General features: G+C 41.3%; 2 protein-coding genes across 3 annotated transcripts; one reads left to right on the top strand and one right to left on the bottom strand.

The window, feature by feature from the left end:
* The first annotated feature begins 1,402 nt into the window (after nt 1–1,402).
* LOC784843 (ubiquitin-like) lies at nt 1,403–1,787 on the top strand. Of its 2 annotated transcripts, XM_024979359.2 has the most exons (2): nt 1,403–1,504; nt 1,592–1,787. In XM_024979359.2, the coding sequence occupies exons 1-2, from the start codon at nt 1,408–1,410 to the stop codon at nt 1,741–1,743; spliced, it is 249 nt and encodes an 82-aa protein (XP_024835127.1). In that variant the 5' UTR covers nt 1,403–1,407; the 3' UTR covers nt 1,744–1,787. The 2 variants fall into 2 exon arrangements, with proteins under 2 accessions (XP_024835127.1, XP_010800590.1); XM_010802288.2 differs by having other exon boundaries at nt 1,403–1,787.
* Nucleotides 1,788–6,890: 5,103 nt separating this feature from the next.
* Nucleotides 6,891–8,742, bottom strand: CRYGD (crystallin gamma D). Its single transcript, NM_174291.2, is given in 3 exon segments — nt 6,891–7,221; nt 8,386–8,628; nt 8,709–8,742. Coding segments are annotated over 3 exon segments (525 nt in total). The 5' UTR covers nt 8,718–8,742; the 3' UTR covers nt 6,891–6,948.
* Nucleotides 8,743–16,291: the final 7,549 nt, after the last annotated feature.

Raw genomic sequence — 16,291 nt, forward strand, 5'->3', positions numbered from 1 at the left:
GGTTGGGAAGACCGCCTGAAGGAGGGCATGACAACAGACTCCAATATTCTTGCCTGGAGAACGCCCTTGGACAGAGGAGCCTTGCGGGCTACAGATCATGGGGTCACAAAGAGTCAGACACGACTAAGCACACACAGTTCCCAGACCAAGGATTGAATCTGGAGCGCTGCAAGTGAAAGTGCCAAATTCTAACCACCAGACACCAGGGAACTGCCCAGAAACAATCTTGAAAAAGGAGGACAAAGCTGACATTCTCACACTGATTTCAAAATTACTACAAAATTACACTAATCACAACAGTGTGGTACTGGCATAAAGACAGACATATAGACAAATGGAAGAGTAGAGAACACAGACACAAACTCTTACATATACCGTCAAGTGAATTTTGACAAGGTTCCCAAGACCATTCAATGAAGAAAAAACAGTCTTTTCAACAATGGTACCGGGAAAACTAGATATCCACATGCAAAAGAATGTAGTTGGACCCTTACCTTACAATATGTATTATACAAAAACTAACTCAAAGTGAATTAGAGACCTAAATATAAGAACTAAAACTAAAGAAGGAAAGAAGCAGGTTGCCCTGACTGGACTGACTCCATTTTTAAAAGAAAAGGAGCTGCATCTTACAATTTGGTGGACTTTGAACTGCATACCAGGGAGGCCATAGAGAGAAAATACTAACAGCCAAGCAGGCTTCCTAGACAGATAAAAACCAAAACAGGCAGACCCCGTACCTAGATCTCCCAGAGCCAGAAGGAAAGCAATGTTCACTATATAATCTTAATAATGTTTATTGATGTAGACTAAACTGTATGTCAAGATGTAAATCTATGGCTATAACCTGATTGTATCTCTTACTAACATTGTCCCCGGTGGACTTTAGAGAATGTGGGGATGTGGGCTTGGGCACATATACTTTGGGTATAAAAGGTTGTCACAAAAATCAGTCGGGGTCCCTGGCTAAAAAGGAAACTGCCTCGGACCTGCCAGTGTAATAAACTTCACTCCGCTATCCACGCTGTCCTTCTAAGTGAGTTTGCTTCACAAAACTACAAAACTCTTAGATGAAAACATAGAGGAAAATCTTCATGGGATTAGACTTGGCAATGATTTCCTGGATATAACACTAAAGCATAGGCAATAGATATATTGGAGTCCATCAAGAGAAAGACTTTTGTGCATCAGAGGAGTCTGTCAACAGAGTGGAGAGGCTACCCAGGGAATGTGAGAAACTATTTGTGAATCATGTATGATAAAGGATTGATATTCAAAATGTACAGAGAACTGATACAACTCAGCAAAATCAATAGCAATGCCCCCCTAAAAAAAAAAAAAAAAAACCAATTAAAAAAAAGGCTTGCCCTTTCTCTTCAATGAGGTGGCCAAGCAACAGACTCAGAGATGCAGATCTTTATGAAGACCCTAGTGGGCAAGACCATTACCCTTGAGCCCAGTGACACCACTGAGAATGTCAAAGCTATAATCCAAGACAAGGAGGGCATCCCGCCTGACCAACAGCATCTGATTTTTGTGGGCACACAGCTGGAGAATGGCTGCACTCTGTCAGAATACAATATCCAGAAAGAGTCCACCCTGCACATGGTGCTTTCTCTGCGAGGCAGCATCACTGAGCCTTCCCTCTGCCAGCTCGCTCAGAAACACAACTGCAACAAGATGATCTGCTGCAAGTGTTACACTTACTTGCACCCCCGTGCTGTCAACTGCTGCAAGAAGTGAGGCCAAACCAACAACCTGCGCCCCAAGAAGAAGGTTAAATAAAGCCCCTCCACCGGCTTCTCCTTTGACCGCAGGGTGGCCTCGTGCCCAAGCCCCAAGGCCCTGGGGCCTCAATAAAGTTTCCTTTTCATTGACTGGAGCAGTTAAAAAAAAAAAAGTCTTGATTAGAAGCTTCTCCAAATAAGATAATACGGTGGCCAATAAGCACATGAAAAGATGCTCAACATTGCTAATCATTAGGGATATGCAATTAAATCTACAATGAGATACTTCATACACATTAGAATGACTATTATAAAAAACAGAACAGAAAATAAGTGTTAGTGAGGATGTCAGAGAAACTGGAAAACTTGTACATTGTTGATGGGACTGTAAAATGGTAGAGCCACTGGGGAAGATTGTATGGTAGTTTCTGAGAAATTAAACACTTAATTACCACACGATTCAACATTTCCATTTCTAGGCATACTCAAAAGAATTGAAAGCAGTGACTTAAACAGCTATTTGTATCCCAATGATCATCGCAGCATTCTTTATTATAGCAAAAAGGAAGAAACAACGCAAGTGCCCTTTTAGGAATGGGTGTATGGACACACAGAATGTGGTGTATGTATAGAATGGAATATTATTCAGCATTAAAAAAGGAATACAATTTTGATGAATTTCACAACTTGGACAAACCTTGGAAACATTATCCTAATTGAAATAAGTGAGACACAGGACAAACATATGATTCAATGCATTTGAGATACCTGGAATAGATTTATGAAGAAAGAAAGTAGAATGGTGGTTACCAGGGGCTGGGGGAAGGTGGGAATGGGGAGTTATTGTGTAATGAGTACAGCAGCTTGGGATGATGATAAAGTTCTGAAAATGAATAGTGTTGATGGTTGCATAATGATGTGAATGTGCTTTATGCCACTGAATTGTACACTTAAAAATGCCTATAATGGTAAATTTTATGTATATTTTACTATGATTTTAAAAGTCTTCCATTAGCAACAAGAAAAAAGGGAATCAATTAATTTTTCAAAATTAATTTCTTGATTTTGATAATTCTACTGTGGGTTAGAACTCCATCCTCTCACTGCCAAAGGCTCTCTCCTTGGCTGGGGAACTAAGATCCCACAAGCTGCACGATGTGGCAAAAAAAAAAAAAATTTTTATACTGTAGTTATAAACATTAAAATTAAAAACATTAAAATGGGATGAATCCTAGTGACTTAAATGGAATTAAAAAGCATTTAAAACAGTTTATTTTAACTTACAGTCCTCTTCCTCTTACTTTATAATAAGAGAATAATTAATAAAATTAATGTCTTAAGTTTTTTTTTATTAGTACCTTTCCCTCCTTGGGTTTTCTTCCTCTTTCCCCATTTACTCATTTCATTCTATCTTACACCACCAAAGCTTACGTTTAAGAACTGGTAGTATTTCAGGGTCTTTTTTAATGCTGGGAATTAGTGCTCTGGACACAACTGTGCTGTAGGCGAAACTTGTTAGGCTCTTTCCTTTACTCAACCTTCCTTGTATGTTTCCCCATTTGCAGCTAGCAGCTATGGTACCAGGGACACCAGCTTCAGGATAATACAGATGCTAAATATTGTGGGAAATGGACAAACTTTGCACTCTGATGATAGTGTTGAGCTGCTGAATCAACCATCCCTAAACCCTGGGCTACCCTAGGACTTCCTATCGTGTGAGTAGATTTCCATATTACTTACCCATTTGGTATGGTGTTTTGGCTAATTTCAGTCTAATGTATATAACTGATTCAGATCCATTTTTGGCCAAGGGATTAGGGTACATTCTAACTTGAGGAAACTCCGGGAGATGGTGAAGGATAAGGAAGCCTGGCGTGCTGTAGTCCATGGGATCACAAAGAGTTGGACACAACTGAGTGACTGGACAACAACAACTAATCAAGCTTTGGAGGATGAGTAGTTCACCAGGAAGAAGGTGGGGAAGAGTAATCTGGGTGAGGAAAAGACGTGAGCAAATTCAAAGAGATGTGAAAATGCTTCATGTGCTTGGAAGAGATGGAGTAAAGGATGACTGGGGCCTGGCAATTGGAGAGGAAGTGGATAAGCTGTGGCCAGATTCTTGAAAAGGTAGAATTTTTCTCTGTGGGCAGTGGAACAATATCAGAAGTTTTTAATCAGGGAAATGACTTGACCAGATCCGTCTTTGAGTACAAACATAATCACCGCTCCTCCTTGCTACGATTCTAGCAATGAAATGCAAGACAATAAGCAGCAGGAGAATGTAAATGATAACAATGTTATATTCCCTCTAACCTTATACAGGCAATATATTAATACATATATATACATACATACGGAGAGTATATATACACAGCTATAAATGTATATAACTGTGTGGCTATCATATTTGTATATATGTAGACAGAATACTTGGAGAAGGCGATGGCACCCCACTCCAGTACTCTTGCCTGGAAAATCCCATGGACGGAGGAGCCTGGTAGGCTGCAGTCCGTGGGGTTGTGAAGAGTTGGACACAACTGAGTGACTTCCCTTTCACTTTTCACTTTCATGCATTGGAGAAGGAAATGGCAACCCACTCCAGTGTTCTTGCCTGGAGAATCCCAGGGACGGGGCAGCCAGGTGGGCTGACGTCTATGGGGTCGCACAGAGTCGGGCACAACTGAAGTGACTTAGCAGCAGCAGCAGCAGCAGCAGACAGAATACTGGGCTTCCCCAATGGCTCAAGTGGTAAAGAATCTGCCTCCAATGCAGGAGGCACAGGAGATGCTGTTCAACCCCTGGGTTAAGAAGATCCCCTGGAGGAGGAAATGGCTACCCACTGCAGTGTTCTTGCCTGGAAAATCCCATGGACAGAGCCTGGCGGGCTACTCACAAAAAGTCAGACGTGACTGAGCACACACCTGCATGCATGCAGGGAACGCAGCTGTGGATTATCCTATATATCTAATTCAATTCCTGGTTAGTTGCTTGCAGTGACCTCATGGTAAGAATCTGTATGCTAGTGCTGTCATTATTTTGACAAGAATCTTCCTGATTCCGTAATGGAAAATCTCTGATTTTCTGAACTGTGAGTTCTGAATTCTGATGTACTTCTATTATTAACTGTTTGAAATTAAAACTGGACCTTAGTTTACCTTATATAAAATGAGTGATCTAAGTTAGATAATCTCCAAGTCTGAAATATGTTAAATATCATATGAGTTCACTGCTCTATAATGACTTGCCGTCTACCTTCCCTCTCCCTCCCTCACTTTCTCCCTCTCTTCTTCTTTTTGGGCTGGGGGAAGGGTAGAGATTTTCCACTAGGAATTTCCTTGAGTCTTTGAATAAAGTTCTAAGCAGTTACGTTGGGAAAAGGTATGCTCTGTGTCAACCATAAATGTGTATTGAACTACAAATAACAGAACACCCGTGACAGTGGCATAAAAAAAACGTGGGTTTATTTTACTCCCATTACGAGAAGTTTCAAAGTAAAGGATTGCTGGCCTTGTGTGATGGCTAATTTTATGTCAACTTAACTGGGATTAGGGATGCCCGGATAGCTGGCAAAACATTATTTTTGGGTGTGTCTGTGAGGATATTTCTGGGAGAGATTAGGATTTGAATTGGTAGTCTGAGTAGAGAAGTTCACCTCTACCTATGCCTTATTCAGTCTGTTGAGGGCCTGCATAGACCAAAAAGGCTGTAGAGAGAGTTACTTTCTCCACCTGCAGGAGCTGAAACATCAGTCTTCTGTTCTCAGACATATCAGCACTCCTCGTTCTCAGGCCTTTGGACTCAAGACTGAATTATTCCACCAGCTTTCCTGACTCTGCAGCTTGCAGACTATGGAACTTCTCAGCCTCCATAATCACATGAGCCAGTTCCTAGAATAAATCTCCTCATCTGAGCTTCCCTGGTGGCTCAGACGGTAAAGAATCTGCCTGCAATTCGGGAGACTCGGGTTTGATTCCTTGGTTGGGAAGATCCCCTGGAGAAGGGAATGGCTACCCGCTCCGGTATTCTTGCCTGGAGAATCCCTTGGACAGTGGAGCCTAATGGGCTACAGTCCATGGACTTGGAAAGAGTCGAACACGACTGAGAGACTAACACTTCCACTTCCTTTCATATCTATAGAGATCCTGTTGGTTCTGTTACTCTGGAGAGCCCTAATAAATAGCTACCATTGGTTCAGGGGCTTGACCACATATAGGCCAGCATTTCTGAAACTGTGGCTTCTCCCTCATGCTTGTCACCCCTTGAATGTAAAATGCCTAAAATAAGAGGGAACCTTAGGCAGCTATTCCCTTTCATCAGGAAGACAAAACTTTTTCCAGAACCATCTCCTCTTCTCATCAGCATTTGTCCACTTATGTTTCAATGTCCAAAAAGTGTCATGAGATCAGATAAGAATCAATATCAAACACTTAAAAAAAAAAAAGCAAACTAATGAAAGGAGAAAAATAGAGTCTGCCAGAGATGTGTGAACTTAACTTTTGCATACAACTTAGGGAATTTAGGGAATTTACGGAATGGCACCCCACTCCAGTACTCTTCCCTGGAACATCTCATGGACAGAGGAGCCTGGTGGGCTGCAGTCCATGGGATCACTAAGAGTTGGATATGACTGACTTCACTTTCACTTTTCACTTTCATGCATTGGAGAAGGAAATGGCAACCCGCTCCAGTGTTCTTGCCTGGAGAATCCCAGGGACAGGGGAGCCTGGTGGGCTGCTGTCTATGGGGTCGCACAGAGTCAGACACGACTGAAACGACTTAGCAGCAGCAGCAGTAGGGAATTTAAAAATCTTCTGAAGCCCATTGTGGTAACTAGCTTCAGAATCCTTGATTTGAAAAGTGGGTCACACCATCTGTGAACCTCAATTTTCAGATCTTCACATCTCAAAGAAAAACTGGCGAGATTTCTAGCAAACTAGTCTGAAGCAGAAACATGTTTAAAGGCCAGAGAATCAAATAAGATATGTATTATAGAAGTGTTTCACAAGCTGTAAAGTTCTGCTTCATATGAAAGCATAGTTCTAGTGAGAGAATTTTGTTATCTGAAGATCACACACCTTGATTTCCACTTGTATCTTCTGTGTGAGTATATAAATAAAATAATAAAATAAAAGTAAGACAAAAGGGAAAGCACAAGCAAACCAGTGCCAGGAAAACAGAAAATACTTTATTAGTTTCCAGATTGAGAAACGATGCCTTTATTTCAATAGATATCTATGACTCTTCTCAAGGAGCCCACTTTGGCATTCATGGCCCCCCAGTCATGGTAGCGCCTGTACTCCCCTGGCCGCAGCAGATACTGCCGCCCCCGGTAGTTGGGCAACTCATAGAGGACCCAGGAGCCTTCCAGCACATTGAGAGAGTGAATCTCATTGAAGTGGAAGCGGTCTTGAAGAGAGGAGCAGTCTTCAGTGATCTCTATCATCTGGCCTCTGTAATCTTCCCTCTCATAAAGTCTGAGCCTGTGAGAGCCAGCCTGGCCCATCCAGAGGTGGAAAGAGGAGAAAAGCAAACCATGAAATGATTCCAACACATTCATGCCATTCAGTTTGGTGAGGCTCAAGCCATTTTCAAGTATAAGGTAAAAATGAATTACTTCTGAATCTTTATATACTCCTCATTTTCAAAGGTGAAAATTCAGTACCTTTTCAAGATTGTAAAGTGTGACTAAAAATTAAGAAGGAACTCTTGTACTTCAATACATTCATATATTTCCCAGGACAAACTGTTAACCATGCTCAGGACACTGTACCATAGAGAAACCAAACCTTTAACAGCTTATTACTATTTTTGCCATTTTGAAGATTTTTTTTTTAGTTTTTCAGGCATGCGTGTTTGAACAAGAAAATCAGTTTATGAAATGAATGATCCTACATTGAGTTTAAAATAAATCTTGGAAAGATCACCAAGGACTTAGATGCTTCTGAAGTCTCTCAGTTAAATGCTTGATTTTCATTTAATAATTTATGAATGAGGAAAAATGAGAAAGAAAAATCAGTCAGCCCAAGGACTGATTCAAAACTTTTCAAAAACCTTAGCGTTTTAACACACATGTGAACTCTGTGTAGCCCACATGTAAAATCTCTGTGTCATTCTCCCTTGACAAAAAGCACTTTTATTTGTACAGGTAGGAAAAACTAAAATATACAAGTGGGGAGCAAAAAGGTGAAAGGGTGTTACAAAAACTAACCCTTGTAAAAGTATCCTTTACCACTCCTATCTGCTCAGAAAGGAGCACCTAATTATTTTTTTTTGAAATATTAGTGATATTAGTGGTTTTTCTACAACTCCATTGTAAATAATTCCAGGTCAGGACCTCTATCTTATACATGCTCAGGGCTGCAAATGCATTCTTACTCAATACATATTTGTTGATTAACTGGTACCTGGGCAACAATTCATGGGGTTGCAAAGAGTTAGACAGGACTGAGCGACTGAACTGAACTGAACTGAACTGGGCAACAATTTGCTTTTGTTCTGAGCAAATTATATTGAACTAATATACAATAATATACAACAGCTTACTTTCCCTCTCAAACTCTGTTATTCTGAATGATCACTACTCCAAATGTTGAACCTCTGTCTGAAACTATCCCTTCTGAGTCCACAGGGTCCGGATCTGCTACGGAAATGGACTCACGTGGGGGATGAGGCGGCAGGAGCGGATGGAGTCGTTGAGGCCCATCCACTGCTGGTAGTCGGGATAGTCACCGCGCCGCAGGAAGTACTGGGGGCCCAGATAGTTGGGCTGCTCGTAGATCATCCAGCAACCGCTGTCCACACGCACCGAATTGCAGCGGCCCAGGTAAGGCTGCAGGTTGGAGTGGTCGCTGCTGCACTCATAGTGGCGGCCCTGGAAGCCCCGGTCCTCGTAGAAGGTGATCTGCAAGGAAGGGAAGGAGAGGCTCAGAGGCCTGGCCCTCCAGCCGGGCTGCAGGCCCCTCCCGCCGGCGTGGGGCTCACCTTCCCCATGGCTGCTGGATGCGGGGATGGAGTTCAGTGCGGTGCGGCCGGCGCGCGCTCTATATAGCGGGAGGGCTGCTGCGCTGGCAGAACAACACAAAAGGGGCCCCCGGGGTGAGGAGGGGATGTTTGTGTTCTCTTTTTACTCTTCGCTGTCAGAGTCCATGGGGCTTATTGTGGAGTTCGGTCCCATTCTCTCTGGAGTTTCTATCACTGGCTGATGCTAGATGAGACAGTTTGAAAAAAAAAAAAAAGCAATCTGGGACATTGTCTATTTAATAATAGAAGTAGAGCTTCAGCCATTTCATATATATTCCAATCATTTATTTCTATGAGTTGGGGAAAAACAAGAAAATGTAAGTGGCCCAACAAAAAAGGCAGAGTCTTGATATGGCAAATAGAAATTAAGCTCTAAGAAGTATGTGCCATAATATTGAATGCTAATTGTTAATCAGAAAGAAATGACCTTTACTTAATATTGAAAATTTCAAATTAGTCCTTTAAGAGAGCTTCTTCATTAAAAAGTGTAAGAAGTTATAATGTTTTACCAAGAGGGTTCCCAAAATGTCAAACTTTCTGTATGGTAAAAAACCAAAAACAACATATACAAATCTTTAGCATTTGGTCTAATTTTGTTGCCGTTGTGCATGGAAGTAGATTGAAGATTAGGTGTTTCATCTTGGCTACTTATAATTCAAAAGAGAGAATAGCTTTAAGATGCTTCATCTCAGAAAGAAGAAATAAAAGGAAATTTTCTATGATACAAATGAAGTTATTTATAAAACAAAACAGACTCACAGACTTAGCAAACTTATGGTTACCAGGGAGGGAAAGGTGGAGAGAAGGGATAGTTAGGGAGTTTGGGATGGACATGTGCACACTGCTATATTTAAAATGGATAACCAACAAGGACATAATGCACAGGGATCTCTGCTCAATGTTATGTGGCAACCTGGATGGCAGAGGAGTTTGGGGGAGAATGAACACATGTGTATGTGTGGCTGAGTCCCTTTGCTGTCCATCTGAAACTGTCACAATGTTGTTAATTGGCTATATGCCAATATAAAATAAAAAGTTAAATAAAATAAAAGGGTAAAGTCTAAAAGTTCAAAGAAATAAAAAAAGGTAATGCATGTAAAACACAAAACCAGATTACCCCTTAGGTTATTGTAAAAGAAAATCAAATTCCTAAGAAAACTGTTTCTGGTGGGCTCTAGATACACCTTTGTTCAATGGGGAGCAAGATTACACAAAGCTTTTGACTTAGAGGGAATTAACTGCATGAACACAAAGAGGAACTATAGCTGGAATGATATGGGTAGAATGAGGAATAAATATCTAGAAGCTGTGACTCTGGTCTTTAGAAAGCGTTTATCAGTCTGGAAGAGGATAATTTGATGAACTGGAAAGAGCACTGGAATGGAAGATGACCTGTGCCTTTAGCCTCTTCCATGTTCAAAGAATTAGTCACTCATTGAAGTATTTGTCTTTACTTTGGGTCTTAAATCTTTCAAAGTTGATATTTATGTATTAGATACCACTTATGCACAATATGATGTTTCAGTTCTTGTTATCCAGTATGAAAGTCATGTGTTTGCAGAATTACTTATGTTAGTCTAGTGCAGTATACTCAGCCAGAATCTAAAGAATCAAAATCATCATAATTAAAAATTTTTTAAATAAAAATGAAAAATAAAAGTCCATTAAAAAAATCATCATTTTACTCAGAGTTGTTTCTGTGGGGAGAGTGTAGATAGGTGAAAACAGTAAAATACAAGAAACAACCAGAATGCAGAGTCCCAGAGATTACCTAGAGAAGCAGTATTGGGATGTCAGTGGGGACCACTGACTCAGCTGACATGCAGCTACAGCTGAAATTTAGGATACAACTGAAGGCCTAAGGGACTTCCCTGGTGGCTCAGACAGTAAAGAATCTGCCTACAATGCTGGAGACCTGGGTTCAATCCCTGGGTCGGGAAGATTCCCTAGAGAAGGGAATGGAAATCCACTCCAGTATTCTTGCCTGGAGAATTCCATGGATGGAGGAGCCTGGGGGTCCATGGGGTCACAAAGAGTCAGACATGACTGAGCAAGTAACACTTCCACTTCCAACTGAAGGACCAAAACGAGGACATGTTGGGTTTGGCTTTTTTCATTAACTGGGAAGAAGAAAGGCTTTATTTCAGCCTGGGGGAAGAAATAGGGAACCATCCCCCCCCACCACCACTTCTCATACAATTGAAATGTAAATATCTTGTGCCAAAATGTGGCTTAATTTCAATGCTATACAGAAAATTCTGGAGCTTCCATGGTGGCTCAGATGGTAAAGAATCTGCCTGCAATGCAGGAGATCCAGGTTCAGTCCCTGGGTTGGGAAGATCACTTGGAGAAGGGAACAACTACCCCCTCCAGTATTCTTGCCTGGAAAATCCATGGACAGAGGAGCCTGGAGGGACTACAGTCCATGGGGTCGCAAAAAGATGGACATGACTGAGCAACTATCACTTTCACAGAAAATTGTAGGAGTGACAAATGTACACAATACCGTAGTATGCTAAGTGAACATAGGTTAAGGCCTGACACTCCTTGCATCTGTGGCCAGAAGCAGAGCTCTGCACGAGTTGTCTGGGAATTGTCTTTGGAGGGAGAGCAAGAAAGAAGAAACATCCTGTTTCCTGAGCTCTGGTCCAGGAAGTAACCCTTAGTCACTCTATAAGTATTCACATTGTTTCAAACAAAAGTGAAGAAAAAAGGGACTAGTTCAGGTTTGGCTTTTGTTGCATGCAGGTTTAATGATTTGTATAGCTAGTGTAAGTAGGTTAGTAAGGAAGGCACATTGAAAGCTGAGATCGATTGAAAGCTAAGCCTCTTGCTCCAAACAGTTAGCCAAAGTGTGGTTTTGAAGGGAACGTTTTTGACAGAAATTAAAAGTGCTACTCCAGTGAGCAGGCTTCCCATGTGGCTCAGTGCAGGAGACATGGATTCGATCCCTGGGTGGGGATGATCCCCTGAAGGAGGAAATGGCCCCAGTATTATTCTTGCCTGGAAAATTCCATGCACAGAGGAGTCTGGCAGGCTATAGTCCACAAGATTGCAAAGAGTTGGACATGACTGAGCAACTGAGCTTGCATGCACACACGCATTCCAGTAAACACACTAATGAAGAAAGTGAAACAGCCTTATTGCCCATATGTATAAAGTTTGAGTAGTCTGGATGGACAATCAAACCATCCACTACATTCTCTTAAGCCAAAACCTAAACGAGAGTAAAAGAGAACCTAACTCTTTTCAATTCTATGAAGATTGAGAGAGGTGAGGAAACTGCAGAAATAAAGCTTGAATTTAGCAGAGGTTGTTCTTGAGGTTTAAGGAAAGAAGCCATCTCTATAATATAAAACTTCAAAGTAAAGCAGCAAGTGCTGATGTAGAAATTGCAGCAAGTCATCCAGGAGATCTAGCTCAGATAATTAATGAAGGTGTCTACACTAAATAACAGATTTTCAATTTAAATGAAACAGCCTTATGTTGGAAGAAGTTGCCACCTAGCACTTTCACAGCTAAAGAGGAGAAGTCAGTGCCTGGCTTAAAAGCTTCAAAGGACAGACTCTCTTTTTAGGAGCTAATTCAGCTAGTGATCTTAAATGAAGCCAGTTCTCATTTACCATTTCAGAAATCCTAGTCATTCAGAATTATGCAGAATCTACTCTGCCTGTGATCTGTAAAAGGAACAACAACACAGACTGAATGATAGACCATCTGTTTACGATATGGTTTACTGAATATTTTAAGCTCACTGTTGAGACTTACGGCTCCAAAAAAAGATTCTTTTCAAAATAGTACTGTCAGTGACAAGGCATCTGGTCACCCAGTAGCTCTGATAGAGATGTACAATAAGATTAATGTTATTTTCATTCCTGTTAACACAACATCCCTTCTGCAGCCCATGGATCAAGGAGTGATTTTGACTTTCAAATCAGAGTATTTAGGAAATACATTTGATAAGCCTTTCAGTTCAGCTCAGTTCAGTTCAGTTGCTCAGTCGTGTCCAACTCTTTGTGACCCCATGAATCACAGCATGCCAGGCCTCCCTGTCCATCACCAACTCCTGGAGTTCACTCAGACTCACGTCCATCGAGTCAGTGATGCCATCCAGCCATCTCATCCTCTGTCGTCCCCTTCTCCTCCTGCCCCCAATCCCTCCCAGCATCAGTGTCTTTTCCAATGAGTCAACTCTTCGCATGAGGTGGCCAAAGTACTGGAGTTTCAGCTTTAGCATCATTCCTTCCAAAGAAATCCCAGGGCTGATCGCCTTCAGAATGGACTGGTTGGATCTCCTTGCAGTCCAAGGGACTCTCAAGAGTTATCTCCAACACCACAGTTCAAAAGCATCAATTCTTCGGCACTCAGCCTTCTTCACAGTCCAACTCTCACATCCATATATGACCACAGGAAAAACCATAGCCTTGACTAGACGGACCTTTGTTGGCAAACTAATGTCTCTGCTTTTCAATATGCTTTCTAGGTTGGTCATAACTTTCCTTCCAAGGAGTAAGCGTCTTTTAATTTCATGGCTGCAGTCACCATCTGCAGTGATTTTGGAGCCAAAAAAAATAAAGTCTGACACTGTTTCCACTGTTTCCCCATCTACTTCCCATGAAGTGATGGGACCGGATGCCATGATCTTCGTTTTCTGAATGTTGAGTTTTAAGCCAACTTTTTCACTCTCCACTTTCACTTTCATCAAGAGGCTTTTGAGTTCCTCTTCACTTTCTGCCATAAGGGTGGTGTCATCTGCATATCTGAGGTTATTGATATTTCTCCCAGCAATCTTGATTCCAGCTTGTGTTCCTTCCAGTCCAGCATTTCTCATGATGTACTCTGCATAGAAGTTAAATAAGCAGGGTGACAATATACAGCCTTGACGTACTCCTTTTCCTATTTGGAACCAGTCTATTGTTCCACGTCCAGTTCTAACTGTTGCTTCCTGACCTGCATACAGATTTCTCAAGAGGCAGGTCAGGTGGTCTGGTATTCCCATCTCTTTCAGAATTTCCCACAGTTTATTGTGATCCACACAGTCGAAGGCTTTGGCATAGTCAATAAAGCAGAAATAGATGTTTTTCTGGAACTCTCTTGCTTTTTCAATGATCCAGAGGATGTTGGCAATTTGATCTCTGGTTCCTCTGCCTTTTCTAAAACCAGCTGAACATCAGGAAGTTCACAGTTCACGTATTGCTGAAGCCTGGCTTGGAGAATTTTGAGCATTACTTTACTAGCATGTGAGATGAGTGCAATTGTGCGGTAGCATTGCTATATGTGCATCTCAAGCATGTTTATTTTTAGCACAAGAAATGGGCAGTTCTGGATTGTTAAAATTTCTCCTTAGGACAGGAGGATTTCAGTGGAGGTTTGTACCTCAAGACTAGTGGGCTAGGGACTTCTCTGGTGGTCCAGTGGTTAAGACTTTGCCTTCCAATGCAAGAAGTGCCTGTTTGATCCCTGGTCAGGGAACTAAGAGCCCACATGCCTCTTGGCCAAAAACCCCAAACATAAAACAGAAGCCATAGTGTATCAATTCAATAAACACTTTAAAAAATGGTCCACATAAAAAAAATCTTTATAAAAAAGAAACTAGTGGGCTAGAAAAAGGGTCAGAAAGGTAGGAGTGGGATGAGGGTAGAAGTAGCCAAAGGGCCAAAGGCTGGAATTAGCTACTCCTGCCATACAATCTTTTATCTGTTGTGTCAAAACTAATTTTTTTTTCCTATTCACTGAAAACTGTTTTCACTGGACTTGTTGTCCCATAAAAGAGAAAAAAGTGTCGCAGAAAGGCAAGGTATGTAAAGTGAAAGTGGCTCAGTCGTGTCCAACTCTTTGGGACCCCATGAACTATACAGCCCATGGAATTCTCCAGGCTAGAATACTGGAGTGGGTAGCCTTTCCCTTCTCCAGGGGATCTTCCCAAGCCAGGGATCGAAGCCAGGGATCGAATCCAGGTCTCCCACATTGAGGGTAGATTCTTTACCAGCTGAGCCACAAGAGAAGCCCAAGAATACTGGAGTGGGTAGCCTATCCCTTCTCCAGAGGATCTTCCTGACCCAGGAATGGAACTGGGGTCTCCTGCATTGCAGGCAGATTCTTTAGCAACTGAGCTATCAGTGAAGCCCAAGGTATGTAAGGAAGTTCTAAATGTGTGTATCATACCAGGGAAATAGTTTTCCTTCCCAAAAGTTGAGGAATAAAAACAGGTATGACAAAAAAATATAGAGATAAACATTGCTCCATTTTCTCCCCTATAAAAGTGTCATGGGATGCCTTAAAACTGTGCAGTAACAGTACTTGTTAAACAAGTGATTACATGTGTATGTGAATTATTTAGTACTTGGGAAGCACTGGATCAAAAAAAGTGATCATGTACTAATTGTTTATTCTTAGTGTTTAGTATTTTTGTGTAGAGTTCTGTCGCAGGAGGGACAATGCCTTCTGTTTGCTTTCTTTTTTCATTGCCAGTGCTGCACACAGCAGACCTATGGTAGGTGCTCAGTAAATAGTGACACTCCTAACTCAAAGAAGTTAGGCTCGCTGGTGGTTAATAATTGAGCAGACCATTGAAAGAAAAAATAACTTGTGCTCTGAGTGACAGTGTCACTCCTAGGTCTCTGTCCTCCAGAAACTCTAGCATGTATAGATAAAGATGGGGCTTCCCAGGTGGAACTAGTGGTAAAGAGCCCATTTGCCAATGCAGGCGACATAAAGAGATGCAGGTTTGATCACTGGGTTGGGAAGATTCCCTGGAGGAGGAAATGGCAACCCACTCCAGTATTCTTGCCTGGAGAACTCCTTGGACAGAGGAGCCTGGTGGACTACCATCCCTGGGGTCGCAAAGTGTATGACTGAAGCAACTTAGCATGCATAGATAAAGATATATATCCGATGATATTCATTGTAGCCTTGTTTGTAAAAGCAAAATTGGAAAAGCTCAGTTACCAATGAATAAATAATTAAATAATCCAGCAGATCTCCAACAAGGGATCACAGTGCAGCTGTTAACAAAACAAAGTGCTTACCTAGATAGGTATCCGTATCACATTACACTTTAAAAGCCAGCTGCAGACTAATATGTACAGCATAATTTCATTCTTGTAGAGAAAAAAAGCATGTGCTTCATGAGACAGCTATATAAATGAGGGAACATTTTGAGAGGCGTACCCACTAAGTGTAAAAAAGGGCTAGGAATGAAAAGTGGGACTCAGAAGGACTCCTCCAGTTTCTTTATAGGATGCATAAAGTAGTAAGGTTATGAGAGACTTTCACTTTGGAGGCAAAATTTCAAATTAAAAATATTAACAATTTTCTCTGATGAAAGAATTTTCAATTAAAAACTATGCAGGGCTTTGCTGCATATTTACTATAGGTAAAAATACACAGAGCAAGCAGATGTTACTTCAAAACACTAGAAATTATGACTTTCTTTAATGTGCCTTTAAATTTGAGCCTTTTTTTTTTTTGGTAAAGAACTTTTTGTTTGCAGCACACTATATTATGCAAATCTATTTAGAATATTAATGTCTATCTCATTAATT

Source organism: Bos taurus, chromosome 2 (genome assembly GCF_002263795.3).
Source record: "Bos taurus isolate L1 Dominette 01449 registration number 42190680 breed Hereford chromosome 2, ARS-UCD2.0, whole genome shotgun sequence".
Lineage (NCBI taxonomy): Eukaryota > Metazoa > Chordata > Mammalia > Artiodactyla > Bovidae > Bos > Bos taurus.

Bases quoted from the DNA above. Each gene is read 5' to 3' on its own strand.
- LOC784843 (XM_010802288.2), top strand. From the start codon at position 1,408: ATGCAGATCTTTATGAAGACCCTAGTGGGCAAGACCATTACCCTTGAG.